Raw genomic sequence first — 21,124 nt, forward strand, 5'->3', positions numbered from 1 at the left:
CCCAACGCGAGGAGGTCAGGTTTCTCATTGCGAGTGGTCGCGTATGCTCGCGACCGCTCGCGATGAGAAACTACCAGTTCGCGTTGAGAAAGCTGAAGCTCGAGTAAAAATCTACTCGAGCAGCAGAAAACTACAGCTTGCACTGTGCAAGATGCCATTTTCAATGATTGCACAGTGCCGTTTGCTTGTCCGCACTGTGCAATCATTGAAAACGACATCTGGCACAGTGCGAACAAGGTACTACGCAGTTCGCGAAGTGCTACGCGTAGCTCGCGTAGTGCGAACATCACTTTGCGTAGCTTCGCGAAGTGCTACTTCGCGAACTACGCCCAGGCCTAGTATAGTCATTGTGCAAGAGTCATCACTGGTCATATGGACCTTGGATTTTCGACTGGAAGTGTATGAAAGGAGATAGCATCAGCAACACATTTCAGTTTTCTGTGAAACCAATTTGGTTCCACAATAAGGACAGAGAGGATTGGGACCAAACTATCAAGGTTCTATTAACAGGATTAATTAAGTTTACAAACCAATCAATCGGAAAATTAATTTATTAGATATTCATATAAATGTCAATTTGGTTATTCAATCTGAATTTGTATATTATGAAAAAGAAGATCCAAAATATTGTGAGGTACAGAGCACAAAATACAAAATAAAACTTCTCTAAGCTAAATAAAGCATTGAAAGTGGAAAGGGAAATCCTAAGAGGAAGGTGTCAGCATCAGAGAAACCAAATTAAGGTTCAGGAAACCAAAACAGATGTTTGGGCATGAAGCCCAACACCTCGGGAAGGGGAAATCAGCAGAGTATGGGAAAGGTCTTCCCCCAGTGAAATCAGGGGAGGATCTGCTAAACTATTCCAAAAAAACACACAGTTAATACCATATAGAGGATTTTGGAAGGTTCTCCACACCAACTCCTTCCAGTCGAGCCAATCAGGATGGTATGTCTCTTGGGAGCAGGTAAACTCCCCATGCTCTCACCATCGAACAAAGAGGTACGCAGCTGAACGGCCTTGAAAAAAAGCAAAGGTCGGGTCTACCTGTACAGAAGGATATCTCCCATGCCCATGCACTGCATGTCCTTGGTCATGTTATATGACATGAGATCCCCACCTAGACCAGCACAGTATGACATTTGAATGATGGGCAAGGAGAAGTATCAGAATCGAGCTAAAAAGACAGTTCAGAGTTGTATGGATCTAAGTGGAATGCTGAACACAAGTGTGGTGAAGGAACAGGGTTGAAGAAGCTAAATGTTACCCAGTACTAATGAATGACAGGCCAAAAAAGAAGAAAGCACAGGGAGAGAAGGATACTGTGTTCAGTCTGAATCTAGTACCAATAGGGATTCTAGTGATGATTTCCTGGAGGATCTGCTGTCCTCCTGACCATCGCCATACAATGTAGTCCAGTCTTCTGGTGGAGATCTCCCAGACAATGGTAAAGTTGTGACTGTACCCTTTAGTAACACTCAAACCCAGGGTGGAGGGCAAACCCCAACAGCCCCAGTTGTGAAAGTCCAACGCAGACAGCCCCCATTATGACAGTTCCTATTACCATCACCATAGCCATTATAATTCCAGTAGTGACGACTCCAGTTATAACAGCCCAGACTGCAACTACTCCCATTGAGACTGCTCTGACTGCAGTAACTTTGGTTCCTGTAGTTTGAGCTGCAACTGCCTAGTCCCCCCTAACACTAAGGTGCCCATGACTCAAACTTCACAAATAGTAGTGTGGAATCCAAATCCGTTGGTAGGAACTTTCACCCCAGAACCATCTTTAGTGTTTACGATACCATTTGCTCAGGGTGCTACTGTTTTTTTTTGATTTAGTAGCACGACCCCAAATGGAGGGAACTTCCTTGGGAAAGAAGGAGACAGAGGAGGCTGGAGACTGTACGCTAATTAGAATGACTTTAAGATCTTTAGATGTCTCTAGACTGGTTGTGGAATTGGACAAACTTATTAAAGGAAACTTTAAAACAAGATATTTAGATGGTAACATGAAGATAAGCTACCATTCTTAAGTAAAGAAATCACTTGACGTGCTGTGAAGGGACACGAAAGATTAGCAAAGGAATGCAATGTTGATTTGTCTAAGAGCCAGGAATTGCAGACGAGTTTCAAGACACATATGAATGAAGAAATGATCTCACGCTTCACTGTCCATGAGGGCAAGGTTGACTGTTCTGCTTGTTTGGATGGGGGCTAGTTTTAGGGTGCCTGTCCTGGGATGTGGGAGTTTGGGGAGTTGGGGTGCTGGGGTAGGGGGAGGGGAGGGTGGGACCAAGCATGTCGCAGCAAGAGGCGAGTTGAGCAGTGATTATGGCATTGTGTTATGGCGGCCACCGCAGGAATAAAGTGTGTAACGTGGAACATTAGGGGGATGCACACCATGACTCGACGGCATTCGATTCATGCTTATCTTCGACAGCGGGGGTGCAGATAGCCTTGTTGCAGGAAACGCACCTGGACAGGCAGGAGGGGCTAGCACTGCAGCGGCGTTGGAGAGGGCAGATGTTCTGTTCTGCATATTCGGCATATGCCAGGGGTATGTTGGTTTGGATCAGAGCAGGGGTGCCGTTTCAGTGCACTGGCCAGATGATAGACCTGGATGGTCGCTATGTGGTGGTTGCGGGGCGGCTAGATGGTAGGGATATTGTCATAGGTAGTATCTATGCTCCGAACTCCGACCAGGCCTCCTTTTTTGCTCGCCTTTCCGGCAAACTGGCTCCTGAGTGGCAACTTTAATTGTATTACCGATGTCTCGTTGGATCGTTCCCATCCTCCTCTACCGGATTCTCCGGTTCATCGGTTGGCTAGGGTGCGACAGGAGTGGCAACAACGGTGGGGACTGACGGATACCTGGAGAGCGCATCATCCAGCTGATAGGGATTATCCCTACTTTTCGTCGTTACATGCCATACATGTCCGATTGGACTCGATCCTTAGCTCCCCAGATGTCCACGGGGCAATGGTCCATAGTGAATATTTAGCTAGGACAGCGTCAGATCATAATCCTCTGTTGACAGTCTTGCATTGGCTGCGGGATCGTCCCACCATTCCCACATGGCGACTGCGCCCGGACACCTTAGAGGACCCGGTGTTCCGGGATACTATTGGGTTGGCTATTGATGACTATTTTAGGCTGAACACAGGAACAGCGTCGTCTAGGGGGGTGGAATGGGATGCGTTCAAGGCAGTAATTCGAGGGCGATGCATAGGCGAGGTGGTGGGAACCCGCAGGGTATTGCTGGATGATGTGCAGAAAGCAGAGCAACGGCTGCGAGAGGAGGAGAGAGAGCGCCCGGACAGACATACAGGGCTGCCTGAGGCACGAGAGGCTTTTGCAGTCCAACTTGAGAGGCTGAGATGCTTTCATTTCAAGGCATACACGGACAAAGCGCATGTGGAGCGGGTTTATTCCCTCTCGCAATACTGCAATGAATATCCGCAGACTCCTGTGCATTCTGGGGTCTAACTCCTACGACAAGGAAGAGGCCTGTGTCTTTGCGGTTGATATCGAGAAAGCTTTCGATAGCCTGGAATGGCCCTACCTTTTTAATGTCCTGCGAGAGTTCGAACTGGGGGAAAACTTCATGAAGTGGACGGCGTTGCTTTATAGTGCTTCCACTGCACGGGTAAGGACGGGAGGTCTGATCTCTGGCGTCTGCACGGTCGCTCGGGGGACACGGCAGGGCTGCCCACTATCCCCCCTGTTGTTTGTTCTGGCAATAGAACATATGGCTGCGCACGCCAGGTCGGGTCGGTATTTCCCAGGACTCGTAGTAGAGGGAAGAATAAACCATATTGCGCTGTATGCAGACGATCTCCTTATGTTTCTGACGAATACTGGGGATGCGTTACGGGGAGCGCAAGTCTAGCTGGAGACCTTGGGGAGGATGGCGGGCATCAGGGTGAATTGGAATAAGTCCTGTCTATTCCCTACCAGACCAGGGGCGCAGAAGCAATCGAAGGTGGGGGATGTCTTATGGGAATCTTGGTGTTTACCGTATCTGGGGACACAGATTTACCATGACCCCACTGACCTGCTGGAGGGTAATGTGGGGCTGGCAGTGCGAGGAGCAAAGGCCTGCTTTGAGTTTTGGGGCACCCTTCTGCTGTCGGTAGCTGGCAGGGTCGCTCTGGTGAAGATGATCATTCTACCTCGTTTCTTTATTATTTTGGGACCCTCCCCGTGTGGATTCCGAGCAGGCTCTTTGCGCAGCTGAACACTTTGATTACGGGGTTTCTCTGGGGAACAGGCCGACGGAGGGTGGCGTTAGTCACTCTGCAAAGGCCTAGGGCGGAGGGGGGCCTAGAACTGCCGGACTTTGAGACCTACTATCATGCTGCGCAACTTCAGTGGTTCACGAAATGGGTGGCGGGTCACATTAGGCGACCGGAGGACCAAGACGGGTCGGACCCAAGTTGGCACCTTCTGTCCTGCGTGCTACTGCGGGCGCCGCTGAGAGGTACCCTCCTGCCGCCGGAGTTGGGAACGATCCGCCACTGTTGGGCACGGTTGATTAGGAGGGCACATGGGGGGACCCCTTATGCTCCTGAGATCCCGTTGCGGATGTGTGAGGCGTTGCCGCATGGGGGGGACTGGAGTCAGCTGCTGGCCTGGGAGGAAGCGGGAGTCATGGCTATAGGTGATCTGTATGAGGATGGTGGTCTTCTTCCCTTTCAAGACCTCTGTGAGCGCCATGATCTACCGCAGGGGGACTTTCTTTTGCACCCTGCGCTGTCAGCAGCCATTAGGAAGCATTGGCGAAGTGGGCTGGGGGAACCAGATACGTCTCTCACTTGCCAATATGTGGTGATGGCGGCGGGCACGTTTAAAGCGGTGGCCTGCCTTTATCGTCGAATCACGAGCGACATGCGCAAACCGCTGACAGCACTGCGTCTCAAGTGGGAGGCGGATCTAGGGGAACCCATTGCAGAAAAGGCTTGGGAGGCGATTGTGGAGCGGCCGTGGAAATGTTATCGGAATGCAAGTTTTCAACTTATCCAATTCTATGTCTTCCATAGGGCCTATCTCACCCACGGTAAAATTGCTGAGTATTTTGGGGGGTCGGGTGAATGCCCCCGTTGCGCTCAGAGTGGGGATAACCTTCTGCACATGTTCTGGGACTGCCCGCGGGTGGGAGACTTTTGGCGGGAGGTGATGACTGCCCTGCTGACTGTGACGGAAAGGGAGTTAGTGATGTCGCCTGGGCTCTGCTTGCTGCATTGGTTTCCGCACACCGCTAAGAACAAGGTTACTAGCCGGTTTATAGATCTGGGGTTGATCCTGGCTAAACGAGACATTACATCCCATTGGAAGGCGAGGCAGGCTCCTAGTTTGGTGAGGTGGAACAGGGAGATGGTGAAGTGGGCTGGGAGTGAAGGGAATTATAGGCTACAGCTGGCCCAGTGTAGTGGCAGTGAGAAGTCTCAGGAAATGGCTCAAGCATGGGTGGCACTTTTGGAGTTGCTAAAGCACCCTCCGGGTGACGGTGCGGAGGAGAGGGGTGTGGCAGGGGGCACTTGAGTGACACTTCACAGCGAGAGCGGGGGTGGGGCGTGGGGAGTTACCTGGCTCGTGGGATCAGGAGCAATGATTTTTCCCGATGCTCTTGCCTGACTCACTGCGGTGTCCCGTGTGGTAGAGAACGTGGGAGATGGACTGCGAGGCGCATCTGGCTTAGTGAATAGTTTGGTAGCTGGCGACATGCTTGGGTGGGTGGTTGGGGGGGTATTGTCGGGGATGTTTTTGAATAAGAGGGGGGAGTGGGTGGGGGGATTGCTGTTCCACTCTGTTGTGTTGAAAGATACATGTATGGAGGGCGGTAGGATAATGTAACTATTGTATGGAATGGTAGATATGGGGCTAGGCTGCGATTGTTGAACTGCTGATGATATTTCTTTTTGATCCTTGTTATCGTCCAGGCATTGGGCGACGGAGATGTGTATGCTTTTCACATGAAAATTAATAAAAGTCTTTTTTTTTTTTTAAATGAATGAAGAAATGATCACTACTATGGGGACTTCTAGGTTGAAGATACACATTTGGGAATTAATTGAAAGCATACAAAAATGGATTCATCTTTATACGATAAGGGACAGATGGATTAAGAAGGAATTTAAGGGGAAAATGGAAGTGGATATTGGGAGGGACAAGGAAAACAACCCCACAGAATGATACTGATACAAGTGCCTTCTTTTTAAGAGACGTGCATGGAGTGGGATATGTGCATGTTCTTTGAAGTCGATGTGATCTTGCCACATTTACAAATCAGTTCCCAAAATTGAGGGTAAACCCCAACTTGTGGTACACTCAGGTTGAGCCGATTGTGAAGATTTAGAAGATTCTATGGGAAGATTTGAATGCTTTTTCAACATTGCGGTACCTAATGACTTGTGGGCTGCATGAAAGATGTTGGAACAGTGGCAGAATGCAGAGCTCCAAAAAGTAGCCCAGACGAATGCGCCATCTTCTTCGGTAATGCTGAACTAGAAACAAGTGCTTAATTTCTTGAAGGGTAAGGTCCCACAGAAAGATGTTGATTGGAGATAAACTGGACTACTCAGGAGGCTAAGGAGTCTGTGCATGCCTATTATGAGCATTTTAGGTATTTAGGGAGCATAGCTGTGTCAAAATACCCCAAAAGAGGTGATATGAGCAACTTTGTGTCACAGTTTCTTTTTTTGGGTTGCGTCTGGAGATTAGTTTTCACATGCAACAAAATGTAATCATTGTGTTCACAGATTAAGCCTTTGGATGAGATATCTTGATATGCTAAGTATTGCAGTGATGAGTCAGAGATGAAAAAGAAAAGGCTTAAAGAAAAGTTTATGTTGGCTCAGTCAAAACTTGCACAAAAGGGATTCCTGTATGGTCCATATATGGGAAACAGTGCTGGTGGTGGAATGCAGGAGTTTGATTCCAAGGTGGATGTCAGATAATGCATGGTGGGAACAATGCTCCACAGGGTAGAGGGTGTGGTGTTTGATCAACCTGAACACTGGAATAGATGTGGTGATGTCAGCAGTCTCAAATCCATGCCATTATTGCCCAATTGGGCCATTTAAAAACTGAGTGTAGGCTCAATCTGAATAGGATGTCTAGTGATAGGCAAATGCAAAGTGTTAATCCAATACAGATGCAAAATGTACAGATGCAGAGAACACCAATATGTCCTAAGCCCCGATGATGTAGGTTCCCCAAGCCACAATGGCCATGCAGAGTATGGGAAACCCAAAGTTCAACGCAAACCAGGTCCCAAGAGCTAATCTGAATCCCTTTGAGAATCAAGCCAGTTTCCAACAGTTTCTCGTCTTTGATACTTCTGGAGGCTATGGGTCTGATCAATCACAATGTTGGGGCCTGAGATGAGAGGAAGAATGCATACTGGGTTCAGGCTAGAAGGTAGACAAAATGGTCCACTAGTAGGAGGCAGGGTGAATGGCACCCAGTGTCCTTTTTGAATGACAGTGGCACTACCAGGTCCACTGTTAGGACAATAGAAATATCACACCTACACCTCTCTGGAAAACGGATCCAAGTTGTAGGCACTGACAACAAACAGTTTGTAGATCCTTTTCAAAAAAAGATCCCTGTAAAGATTGGCTTCTTTGAGGAGGACCATCAGTTTGTGGTACGCGATTCAAATCCATTCAGCCTTGTTGACCCGGGATTTATTATTGCAGAATTTACAATATACCGGAGGTGTCAAGTTTTTAATTCATGATGAAGATGTTGATTTCGAAATAGTTAAACAGGGGATGGGCATTGGGCTATTTCCTATGATACCTGTAGATGAGTTGCCCCTGATCTGAAGGATGCCGTAAATCCCAAAGTCTGTGATTTCTGAGTCAAGGATATTGGACTAATAAAAGATGTGGAAACCAGTTCAAATCACTTTGAAACCAAATATTTAACTTACCCAGACACACAAACCTAATCCCTTAGATGGTTGCTGGGATTGCCCCAGTGATAAATGAATCCTGAAGGAGATTTTGGGGAGTCCATGTAATTCTCCTATTATGGGCCTGCAGAAGCCTTGTGGCAATTTCTAAATTGCGCCGGACCGTAAAAAGATCAATTACATCATTGTTCCATGTTGTCATTTGGTACCAAATCCTAGTGATACTGTTTCAGATCCTCCGTCAATCTCAGTGGTTCATAGCGGATGACTTGGGCCAACCATTAATCTCTATATCATTGCATGAAAAGGGCCAATTTCTCTTTGCCTACTATTTCTAGAACCTAATTTTGCATAGTGCTGAGTTTCAGAAGGATATACGGAGAGCCCTTCGATTTTCCACCAGATCTTGAAATAGAATCAGGAGACCTTGAAATTACTGTGTAACTCAGTCCTTGTCCAGTACATTGATTACTTGGTGGTGTCGATATCACAAGAAGCATGTAAGTAAAACATGATTGCCTCACTAAATCATCTGGAGGAAAATGGACACAAACTGTCCTAGCGCAAACTGCAATTTTGCTAGAAGAAGTCCTGTATATGGGACATCACATTGAGAAAAGAATAAGAAAGAATCTCTGCCATTTTGAAAATTAACCCTCCCAATATGAAGAGAGAAATCAGGATGTTTCTGGAAATTGTGAACTACGGTCACCAGTGGATACCCAACTTATCCCTAGCGGTGAAACCTCTACAGAGGTTGACACACAAGGGTGTGTCTGATCTGATACCATGGGAAAACAACAGCAAGAGCACCTTCATGGAGCTGAGAAAAAGTATTTGCCGTGCCCCGGGTCAAGAAATGCCAGCTCAACTAAAGAATGTATCTTATATTGCAGTGAAAGGGAAACGGTACACTCACTCATTGCTTTCACAGACACATGATGATTCCCAAATGTCAGTGGCCTATGTCTCTGCCACTGCTAACGTAGTAGCTGCAGTGCTTCCAGGTTGCCTAAAGGCTATGGCTGCTGTAGGTGTCAGCATCGAACAGAGTGAGAGCATCGTAATGTGCTGTCCACTTATAGTGATAGTTCACCACTCCCTTGACTATTAGAAACCGTACGAAGTATAAGAAGATCAAACTGGTGGTAGATAACGCAACGCTAAAGAGATGTTGTAGTCTGAATCCTGTTATGTTGTTGCCATTGTCAGAAAATGAAATTGATGGGGGGGGGGGGAGGGGAGCACAACTGTTTTGCTGTGACTGAACTATGCACCAAGCCAAGACCTGATATTAAAGATGACCCCCTTGCAGAGCCTGCTTACGTATTGTTTGTGGATGGCTCATGCTTAAAAGATGATGGTGGAAATTTTAGAGGTGCTTACTCTGTCTGCACTTTAGAAGGTGAAGTATAAGTGATGAAATGCACAGCACACAGGGTGGAAATGATTATTTTGTTGCCAGAAATCGGTATGCCCACGAAGTTGCTCCGTATTGTGTGCAGGGATCCTGTGCATTTAATGGAGAGTATTCAAATTAGTCTGAAAAGAAGACCAACTTTAATTTGATGTTGACCATTGCTCATACATGGAAAGAAGTCAAGAGACTGCAGGAAGAAGTGCCAGAGGTAGAACAGCAGGGTTGGGTCAGAGCTATGTAAGACAGGATTTGATCTGGGTCTCAGCTGATCAGAGACGTGTGTTGCCAGATTGCCACTGATGGTCAGACACTTTCATGGTTCCACACATATAGAGACGCCATGCTAAAGCTGCTCAGGCAGAATTGGTTTAATCCCTGTTTCAGGGTAATGGCTGAGAATCTTTGTCACCGTTGTGTTACATGCCAGCAATTGAATGTAGGGAGGAGAACCACAGTAACGCAAAGTCACATAGGGAGATCAGGAGCTTCCTTTAACAGAATTCAGTTGGATTTTATCAAAATGTCTGTAGTCAATAGCCTGTGAAATGTCCTGGTTGTTCTGTGCATTTTCTCCTGTTGGGAGGAAGCCCACCTGAGTGGAAGAAACAATGGTCTCGCCGTAGCTAAGCTATTTCTTTGTACCTTGGTTTGAATTCCCAGTTTCTCATGAGTCAGACCGTGGAACTCATTTCAACAATGAAGTTCTGAGAATGATGTGTGTAACCTTAAAAGTTGAACAGAGACTGCACTTTAGCTACTGACCAGAAGCATCTGGAATCGTCTAACAAGTGAAATGAACTTTGAAGTTCAGCCTGGCAGAAGTGTGTGTGTTTACCTCTTTAAAGTGGCTGGATGCCTTGCATTTGGTGTTGATGAGTTTCCGAAGTACCCCCGATCGGCGAAAAGGATTATCGCCACACAAAATCCTCATGGGATGGGTCATGAGGCTGCCTGTTGTGCCTGCTAATGCGCTTGTGTATATTTTGGATTGTATGTATCTTGATGACTGCAAAGGACAGGCTGATGTGGTGTGTTATGCCTCTCACTAGGTTAAAGATGTGACTGCCCTCCTGCATCAAAAGCAGTGCCACAACTTTAGTCCTGGAGAGTAAGCCAAGGAGTTGTGAGAGACTGAAACTATATTTATCTGTGGAACACATCCCACAAAATGTCACAGAAGAGACTGAGCCAAGAGGACTAACTGACAGCGAAGTTGAACAGTTAGTAGTCAGAAATTCGAAGAGAACGAGGGTGCCTAGTCGAAGATACTCAGCTCCTGAATGGACGTACTTTGCAGAAAGTGGATTTGATCCAATCACTTATGACTTGGATGGAGAAGAAACAGTGCCTTAAGAACCACAGTAAATCAGGCTAACAAAGTGAAGATTTGTTGATTCCTTGGATTTTTGGTTACAAGCCCTATAAACAGAACTGTATCGATGAAATTAAACTTTGATGAATTCTGAAGATTCCTCTGGGCCAAGGGTCCTGAAGAAGAGTAGGGTTGCCATTTTAGAAGAAGATGGAGTATGGCTAGGGAAGGCTCATGAAGACACCTGTACATAAAATAATCATGTCACAACAAGAACAATTTTGCCATTTTGTACAAGTAGAAGTCATTTGCAGTAATCATCAAATCGTATTGCAACCTTTTACGGTCTGACTATAGAGAAACCAGGTTATCGGTTCAAAGAATCAACGTAGAGTATTTCTTGCTGTTGTTTTGATTATCCTCATCATTTTTATAACTGATTTGTTAATAGTGTTAAGCTCCCCTGTTGACATTGGCCCCATTAGGTCAACCTCTTAACCCACTTCCCATGTTCCTTCAATACAAGCCTCAAACTTAGAATTTTACATAAGAATGCTTTAGAAGGAGACTTTTTTTCTAATGCATTTTTTAAAATTGCTATACGAGTACCATCACAATCCCCTTACTTATGGTATTTCCTATAGTATTCTTCTTAGTCTTTTTTATAATCAGGGTCATTTTAAATATTATTTCTCAAAGTATGTCTTAAGGCCTTATTAAGCCAAAGTTCCATCTGACCCGTTGGGTGGAATACTATATTTGCAAGGAGGGAGCTGTGTCACTTTTGGCATTTTATTTAGGTCCCTAACTAAACTTGATATTGCCTGAGCTCACAGAAATAGCCTGACATGTTTCATGAATGCCATTGAGAAGAACCAAATTGATGATTTGGTGAATAGGAGAGCTAAAATATGTCATAGAACCGTGGAAGGATGGATGTAATGAAAGATCTATGGGAGGAGGAGAAGTACAAAGAGATGGGAGTTTATCCTAAATTAAATTTAGACTGTCAACACCAGGGAAAGTTATGTATCAATAGGAGGGAAGATAAGATTGAGAATGCTCAATTTATGGGTGCATAACAGTGTGCTTACAAGTTTGAAGTTCTAGGTAACACAAACGTGCTTGCAGGAAAGGATCCTGTTATTCCTGGAGTTTATTATGTGTGTGGATAGCAGGCTTATCCCAAGTTGCCTGAAAATAGGGCAGGGATGTGATATTTGGATTTTGTTCTCCCTAAGATTTTTTATATAGATAGTTTGGTGGCTCAAGCAGTTTGGTTTCTTGGTAGAACAAAGAAAATTAGTAGTGCTACACAAACAGTGGGAGACATATTTTGGTTCTATGATTCCTTCAGTAGGTGTTGGTTTGAATGACTGAAAGAGCTTTGCTAACTATTAATGCTGAACTGATAGATTTGAGGTCTTTGGTTTTGCCAAACAGACTTCCATTAGATATTTTGTTAGTGAAAGAGGATGAGTTCGCAAAAAGCTGAAAGTTCAACAGTGTTACACCTTTATAAATCAATAAGAGTTAGGAATAAGAGTACATTTGAAAAATATCACTTGAGTTGCAACAGATTTGAAGGAGTTGGAAGCAACAGTTGCTTGGGAAGCAGTTGGAAAGAGATGTTCTGCTATAAGTAGTTGGCCGAGCAATATTGGTAGTGGACTTCTAGCTGCTATCTTGAGGCCTATATTGATTGTTGCTGTTTGCTTGATTTGTCTGTTTGCTATGGTGAGGTATTTAAGAGATGAAGTTGAGTTGGAGGAGAAGCATGAAGAGCTGAGTGAATTAGAAAAGTCCAAACGTTAACAGCAACGAATAACTAGTCTTTGAAGGTATTCTTAGAATGCCGATCCGTTTTGTGTGGTGAAAATTCTAGCCATCCACAGAGGGATTGAAACTGTGCAATTTAGTGCTCTATACATTTATTGATGATTATATTCACCTGTGTGATAAAGTAATTACTCTGTGTGCAATGTATTAATCAGAGTAATAATTAGTGGCTACATTAACAGGTAGTAGCAGTAGTCACATTTATACAATCAAACCAGAGGGAATGGATTTTCATAATTGTGCCAACCGTATTCATTCGACTGCCATTTTTCTCACTTAAAGTTGACCTGACTGTGACTAGGCCCAAGCTACTCGAATTGTTTCTTCATAAAATGCACTGTAAGCACTCACGTTTCCTTTCCCCTGCAGGTGCCTTATCAATGTTTGTTAGTTGTTTAAACTATGAAACTGTTAAACAAGAGAGCACTAATTGAAACTTGGCTGTGGGCGTGCAGTGCGAAGGCATGGGAGAGAGTCTCCTGTACCAGGAAGACCAGACCATCGTAACTTTCGAAGCCATGCAGTTTTGTTCTTCTTTGTTCGACGATGAGAACTTAGGGAGTTTGCCTGCTCCCAGGAGACAGTGTATCCTGATTGGCTCATCCCGAGGGAGTTGGTTTGCTGACGTTTCCAGAACCTACTATTTCATATTGATTGCTTGTTTTCTTAAAATAGTTTGGCAGATCCTGTCCTAACTTCGCTGAGGGAAGACCTTTCAGGAACTCTGTTAATTTCCCCTAACCAAGTTTTTGAGCTTCATTCTTGACCATCTGTGCACCTTTCCCCTGAACCTTACTGTGGTTCATCTGATACAGACACCTTCCACTCAAGAGTTTTTCCCTTGTCACTTTTGACGCCTTATTTAGATTAGGGAAGTTTCTTTATAGAACCAATTATTTCCTGTTTTATGCGCTGCATATTGTTATATTTTGCATCTTCCATATCATAATGTACAAATTTAGACTGTATGACCGAATGATATATGCTTCCTTGATAAACTGATTCATTGATTGATTGACTTGCAACCTTGACTAAATTTGATAATTAAACCTTCATGGTTTGTATGCCATCCTCTCTGTCGTTTGTGTGGAGCCAAATTGGTTTCACTAAAAATATAAATGTTTTGCTAATCTTAGCTTCTTTTTTATGTTTCCAGTCAAAAATAAATGGTCCATATGACCAGTGCCGGTGTGTGTATGACAACTGCACATAGGGGCTTATTTATGAGAGCCTTGCATCACTTTTGCACCATGTACAGTGGTACATACGTGATGCAGGGCTCTTAATCCGATTTGTTAAGCCGCTCAAAGCCACCCTGCGTGGCTTTGAGTGGCCTCATAGATCTTGATTAAGACAATGCAGCGCAAATCGCTGTGTCGCCTTACTCTGCACGTGGTAGCCGTTAGATGGGCGTTGCAGTAGTTTTTCCCATGCAGTGTCCATGGATTTAGATGCTGCCCCACATTTATAAAATCATGCAAACCTGGGGAAACACCAAATCCATACGCCCGGAGGTGAGGTGTAACAGGGAGAAATATATGTTTATTTTGCTTCATTGTTTCTCTTTCTATGTGTGCTGCGTTCTGCAGTACACACAGAATGAGGAAAATGCCTCATAGGATTGTTATTCTGCAGGAAGTTGTCCCTTTTTGCACCCAAACAATCCTGCATGCAACAGAGGCACCCTTTGACCAGGGTGCAAGGTCACATGTTTCAACCCAAATTAGAAACCCTATCTTTATTTAAAATAATAAGCATTATGATTCTGCTCTGTCAGTAGTTCACCATTGTAGTAACCATTCTGCTGAAATGTGACATACATTTTTCTGTAAGATAGGGATATTGGAAGCTAATTAAACTTCCAAATGTTTAATCCCATAATGACTGCCCCAAAAGCAAATTTTCTAATACACATGGAGAATGAGGATGGAGTTAGGGGCAGGAGATATTGTCAAAACCTTGGAGCCTGTATGCCACAGCATGGAGGATGAACATGGAACTGGTATTATATATCGTACATTAGAGAGAAACTTTAGCAAATATGTTCTTCATTACAAGGCACCTGAATATTATTATGTTACTCTGAAAGGGGGGGTGCTATTATATGACGTAGGTGTGAGAAAGAAGTACAGTGGAAGCTAAGATGAGAGCATTCTGACATTATAATCAGGAGACCTAGAAGAAAGTTCAGACAATTGCTGTTTGGACTTCAAGGCTATTGTGTTATGCTAGCTGGGGGTGTATTTAAAATAAATCTAATTTAATATCCACACTGCTCTGTCATCACAGCCTTCTAAAGAGTAAACAATAAACAAGTTTTAACCTCTTGAGCTGAACACAGAATTCAAGCCAAAGGGCAGTATTAACGTGAGGGTCAAGTGCTTCCATACTCTTCTGTGATATCTGTGTACTTTGGGGTTACACAAGGTATTTCTCTTTACTTTAATTCAGCAGAGGTGGTGTACTGTGTGTTCCCATCCAATGTTTAGGGGGAATTTCAAACTGTGCCTGGGAAGTAGTCTTTTATGTAGGAATCCTGTTGTCCATGTGCATACTTCATGTTACTGAATCAAGTGCATGGGAAAAGCAGTCCACTAAGGTGCTGTAAATGTGAACCGCGCATCTAAAGATACAAATTTATTGTGTCTTCCTGACATCTACAGGAGTCTTTGAAGTGGCCGCGGAGGATTTCAGAAACTGCTCAGTGTCACCCAGGAAGCCCTACTCAGACTCCATCAAGGGCTGATCTGTTGATGTCAGAAGATGAGAACTTTTCACACTTCCCCCTTGAAGTGGGTTCTGTAAGCTCACACAAGAAAATAAGTTGGCTGTGACTTCTGGGCCCTTCAAGTGGTGGCAGCCACCTGCATGCAAACACAATGGGAAGCAGGTGAGCCATCAAGTAGGCGCATTTTCCGAGCGAGTCCTGTACAGGGGTACATCCAAGGGATAAAGACCCGCGCTACCCAGAGTTTTGCCAGATGCCTTCCCACACCTGGTGAAACTAAATGCACTTTGTTTTTCTGCTGGAAGCAAGAGGAACATGTGCATGGGAAAGATGCAGGAATCATAAATCGTATGTGGTAATTGATGCAGTAATTCCAGGTCGTGCAAATTAGTCCCAATTCTGGGTACCGAAACACATGATGACTGGTAAATGGAGTGGAGCTATCAGACGGAATCGGTAACTCTGAGCCCAATATCTCCCCTTCTGGAGATCATCTATCTCAAAATGGGCCCCTTAGTGCTTTGTGCTGTGCTATCTCCAGCATGTGCAACATAACTGTGCCCTTGTATGGGAAGCAAATCCAGGTGCCTCATCAATGATCTGTGGACTGATTCCTAGAACAAGATATCACTACTGATATGACCTTTAGACCAGGACATAAAAGTCAAAGTATGGACTCCAGAATTCAACATTAGTCCATGGAACTGGTCTCTACAACTGGACAGTTGTAGGCGTGCCCACCTAGAAGTTCCCAACTAAACAGGCTGATCTGAAATAGAAGCAATATTTTTGAGGAGCCCTTACCAAGTGCCATCATATCAAACCTGTGTCCTTACCGTGACCACGAGATACCATTTTCCTCTCTCCAACCCCTGGGGAGAACTTTGTCCCCATGGGAATTGTACTGGATCCGGTAACTCCTTTGTGCACCCCAGCGGTTCTGCTTGTTTGGGTTGTTAAAGGTAAAGTACTTGGGCATTGGTTTCCCAAAGGGAAAGGCGGCCTCACGCTCGGTCAAACGCTGCGTGCGCTTAAGTTTTGGCTGGATGATTCTGTAGCCTGGGCTCCAGGGGTTGGTGATGTTCTCGTACTCCAGATCCACCGTTTCAAAGCTGTTCTCTGCACCTGCACAGAATGAATAAACAGTTTATTTGCAACCAACCTACACTATAACTTGTGATGCGTGAGGGCTATCTATCTCTGTGATGCATTTATAAATTAATTAAAAGTGAGCTATAGATCAATGATTTAACAAATGGCTCCAATCGATTTGCCCGGGTGAAGTAGTCTAACAAAGAGTTAGCAGTACAGTGACTGGATGGAGAATTGGCACTTGGCGAGGGAGAATTTAGAGGGAACACTTATAAGGTCAATGGATTTCAGTTCACAGTAGGTGTGCTGGGGGTTTGGCTTAGAAGGGATGTGTTCTCTGAGATTGCCCGTTTTATTCCCTCTAGTTTAAATGAAAATTCCATGATAGCTTTTACTGTTTTCCTCCAGCAATTTCTTGGAAAAGGAGGGAAGGAAGCAATTCTGCCTTACCCATTTGGCACTCTGATCTTGTCACCGATTCTTAAAAAAAACTACAAAAACATGTATATAGAGAACATTATAATTCACCCCAAATGGCTTCTGTTTGCTTGCCTTGTGAACGTGACAATTTTTTTGGTATATGGTTTGGCCTTTTTTAGTATCGTTTTATATAGAAGCTTAGTCTTTTTACTGTGAAGGGGAGGGTGTAATGAGGCCCTCTTGGACCAGCTATGGTTACACATTTTAGTTTGCCATTTTACACATTTTAGTAGACATTGTTTTAGTTATATTACTTTTACATGTTTTGCTAGCACGATAATATTCTAAGAAAACACAGTACATGCTTCTTGTTTTCAAAAAGCCTTTCCTGCTACACAATCAGTACACTTCGTTCGAGGCTAGGAACACAGAAAAAGTTATCCTAGTGCTTGCATGGTCCATTCAGAGACAGTTTTTAACATCTAGACACATCATTGCATCAGAGCTGTATCTCTAACGCAGTAGTTTTAATATATAAACAGTGTGATGTCCTTTAACGGGTCAGAGGGGCACTCCGTTCACGACTTTCCTGGAACGACTGCTGTGTTCAACATGCAGCTCTTCTGGCAATGATTTTCCTTCCTGCAGAGAAGGATTGCCAATCCTACTTCAGGCCAGGTCATCCAGGTACGGGTCTCATGCTAACCTCAGAGATCAAGTAGAGGGTGCAGCCACTATACTCTCAGAGTAGTAATAGTGATAGGTAGGAATACATATAGAAATTAGACTGCCATGTTTGGACTGTTCATTCTTTTCATCATGTTCATAATGCTGGTTACTTTGCTTTGTTTTATCTGCCTAATAATCACAGCTCTTTCTCTTTATACAAGATTAAGATTGTTTTAAGAAATGTATTGAACACTTTATTTGTATCTTTCTCATGTTTACCAAGGGCATGCATGAGTATACAATGAAAGAGGTAAGATCTGTTTACACGGTTCCCTTGGAATCAGAGTGTCATGTTCGAGGTTGCCAAAATTACCTGCCACCCCAGGAATGTTAGGGGTTCAGGTGAGGCACTGTGAGCTAGCTAGAGATTAGGCTGACAGTCTCTGATGGTGTAGATGGTATCAGTCCCTACATTCTGCAGTCCTGTTGTCCTAACACGCAGTCCTACCTTTTTAGTGGGAACCGTATAACATGAGTTTGGGTCAGCACCCTACAACCATTGACGTTCATATGTATTTCATGGTTTGACTTTGCTTGGATGTCATTCAAATTTGCCTTCACCCATCACAGCATACAGCATGATGCCACTGGCTTAACTGACTGTGAGTGACAGCATTTTGCTCTTACACAATGTGCACATCTGCTCAATAAGTAATCCCATTTAGCAGCAGGGACTCCTGGCACACTGTGGCCTTTTGGATAATATCCTGCAGACAATGCAATGTGTGTGCCTTCATAAAATCATGGTCAGCACTGGAAAATATGAAAGATTACTCACCCCCAGATCGACTGGCTTTGCTAATGTGTATATGTAAATTGGGGTCCTTCACCTCTGTTGGACTAGTCATCAAGCCCATGGCATTTCGTCAAAAGTTATATTGCCCATTTGTATTACCATTGACATATAGAGATGAGGTATCAACTAATCTTTTTGTTAGATTTGAGGACAGGGTGAACTGAAAAAGAATTAATATGGCCATGTGTTTGGAAACTAAACTGCCCATAAAAAGTTCCTGCACAGACAGATAAAACTGAAAAGAGAGAAGACCTACAGGGAATCTTGGAAAAGAACAGGAAGGGTCAGCTCTGATGTTTGACTTCTGCCATGAGGTTAGTGGATGTGCCCACTCCTGGCATATATGTCTAACGTTCACTGATTTCTCTACAGGAAGAGTGGGGCAAGTCCCCTTATTGAGACCTGGACAAGTGGGGGGAGAATATGGTGCATCCCCCTTTGGGAGCCTTACTGTATTGACCTATTAAGGAGTAGGCACTGTGACTCCTGCAGTGGTACACTGACACCCTGAAAGAGTCTGCGGGCTTGGGTGACTGGAAAGTGCTGGTGGTCAACATGCATGGTCTGTTGCTGAGGACCTGTGCTGCTAATATGCAGTCTGTCCCAGGACAGGAGAGTGTCAGTGCTGTGCAGATGTGCTGGTGCATTGGTAGAGTTTTGACAGTAGTTCTGTTGTCTGCCTTGTGTAGAGAAGGCACTTTCTGTGGCTGAGTGGGTGACGGGGAAATGACCCTGTAAAGAAAACTCCTGCTTTGGACTTGGATTCTGCAGAGATTCCACAGAGATGAGCAGGACTTGAATCACCTTCAACACTGTGCATGTCATATGTGGCCTGTTGTAAGCACATTTTGCACCATCCAATTGCCCTTGCTGATAGTTAAGAGGTTTCATTGAACACAGTCCAGCAAACTGTGAGCACATCTGAGTGGCAGGGGCTACAGGTGCCTTTGCTACACCCCTGATTGCCAGAGAAAATAATTCCTGGACTTGCATCAGGCTGCTTTCCTATTTGACATATTATTTCAGAAAGAATTGAAGAGTTTCCTTTGTGTGGTCTGCACTTTTTGTTTCAATCACTGATGAACGGTGCGCGTTATTACACTGATTTAAAGTTAAACCAGTTGGCCCTACCTGTATGGCTGGGCCGAGCGCCTGCAACAGGAACCGGTGAAAATTGTGACCATACAAACTTAATCTAGTCTTCATATGCTCCTTGATTTGTTCTGTTCCTGTTAAAGGAGCTGGGCCCAGCCACATAAATGGGGTACAGTTGTTATTGGGGGAGGTTTGGGAACACAGTGGGGTAGGAAATTTGAAGATCCTCACAGATTTTAGAACTTTCTCTCACAGAAATATGAGGAAAATGCATGATTTTAGGCAAAGTTTGAGGGTTTGCATAACATTCATGGTCTGATGATTTTTATATTCTAGATATTCTGACATACAGCCTAGGTTTGTATGTTATGAAAAAGCGATGCTAAACAGAGTAGACAATATACAGTGTATACAATGCAGCAGATGGGTGCTTTTGTTTGAAAAGTCAATGTGAACTCCAATCGGTTGGGCGTTTTATATTATGAAAAGTCCAAGAGGATTATACAAAAAAGTGATGAATGGGATGCTTGAATTGATCTTACCCGATGGTAATTACTCAGGGTCACTTCTTAGCCCATTGTTTTTTTGCCCACCATGCCAACTGAGTTTGGTACCTATCATATGCAAATCAGTCTTGACCCTTATCCAGTGGGAACAGTCCACCCTGAACCAGAACACGTGTCACACCCTAAGTGGGATGCATATCCCCAGATGTGGGTCCCATTCATACTGTGCCACTTGGCCAAGCTATACCCGGCTGATGAACCCAAACAAGAGCAAAACTGGTCCTGGGTTGATTGTGTGCAGATTTAGAGAGGACCTGGCTTCGCAGTGCGCATGCACTGTTCTCATTGGAGCAGGGTCAAGACCGATTTGCACTTAGCTGGGTCCAAACTGAGGTGGCATGGTGAGCAAATAACGGTGGACTGGGATGCGGCCTGAGTAATTAAATGTAGCTGAAATTAGTTTAGACATTCCATTAATTACTGTTTTGTATACTTCATATGCAAAGGGAAGGCATCTTTGCCTTGTGAAAGGCACATTTTCAGACACATCAGGCAGGCATCATTACACGGTGTAAAAACCAATAACAAAGGCAGTAGGCACTGACAGGCATCTTTCTGCTGTGAGGAGGATATGTTTAATACAGTACGCCTAGTGTAGGGTACGTGAAAAGCATATAGCAAATGCAACCGGCATAAGCTTTGTAATTTGACGTTTCAATTGTAGTATTTAGCTGTGCAGATTAAAGTACGTTTTCCTTTTTAAAGTACTGGTTGGGCAATATTTTATTGAATGTTATTAGGGCGCACTGCTGAGTTCTTAGTGTCCCGCCCTCAGCACCTGCCCAGTGACCTGCAGTTTAATTCAGTAGTATGAAGGCCCCCAAAGAACAGAGGTGAACGGCCCTAATTGAATTCTGCATTAGCTAAGCCAATAGGTCTGGGGGTGAGTGATCTTTCACCTTTTCCAGTGCTGACCATGGTTTCATGAAGGCACACACATTGCATGAAGGCAAGCGTTGTCTGCCGGATATTATCCAAAAGGCCACAGTGGGCCAGTAGTACCTGCTGCTGAATGGGATGACTTATTGAGTAGATGTGCACATTGTGTAAGACCAAATTGCTGTCACTCACAGTTACACCAGTGGCATCATGCTGTATGCTGTGATGGGTGAAGGAAAAATATGAATGACGCTGCAGCAGACCAATGGGTGAAAAGGGTTGACTGAACACCCCTCTCAGTAGGCACAGTACATATATTTTATTTTTA

General features: G+C 44.4%; 1 protein-coding gene across 2 annotated transcripts in view; it reads right to left on the minus strand.

Annotated features, from left to right (window-relative positions):
- AOC1 (amine oxidase copper containing 1) overlaps positions 1–21,124 on the minus strand; it is a 176,732-nt gene that overhangs the window by 62,051 nt on the left and 93,557 nt on the right. For both annotated transcript variants that reach the window (XM_085628488.1, XM_085628487.1), the window contains one exon: positions 16,056–16,344. In XM_085628488.1, the coding sequence (XP_085484614.1) occupies positions 16,056–16,344 (289 nt within the window). The remainder of the gene's footprint in view (positions 1–16,055; positions 16,345–21,124) is intronic.

This window comes from Triturus cristatus, chromosome 10 (genome assembly GCF_964204655.1).
Source record: "Triturus cristatus chromosome 10, aTriCri1.1, whole genome shotgun sequence".
NCBI classification, from domain to species: domain Eukaryota; kingdom Metazoa; phylum Chordata; class Amphibia; order Caudata; family Salamandridae; genus Triturus; species Triturus cristatus.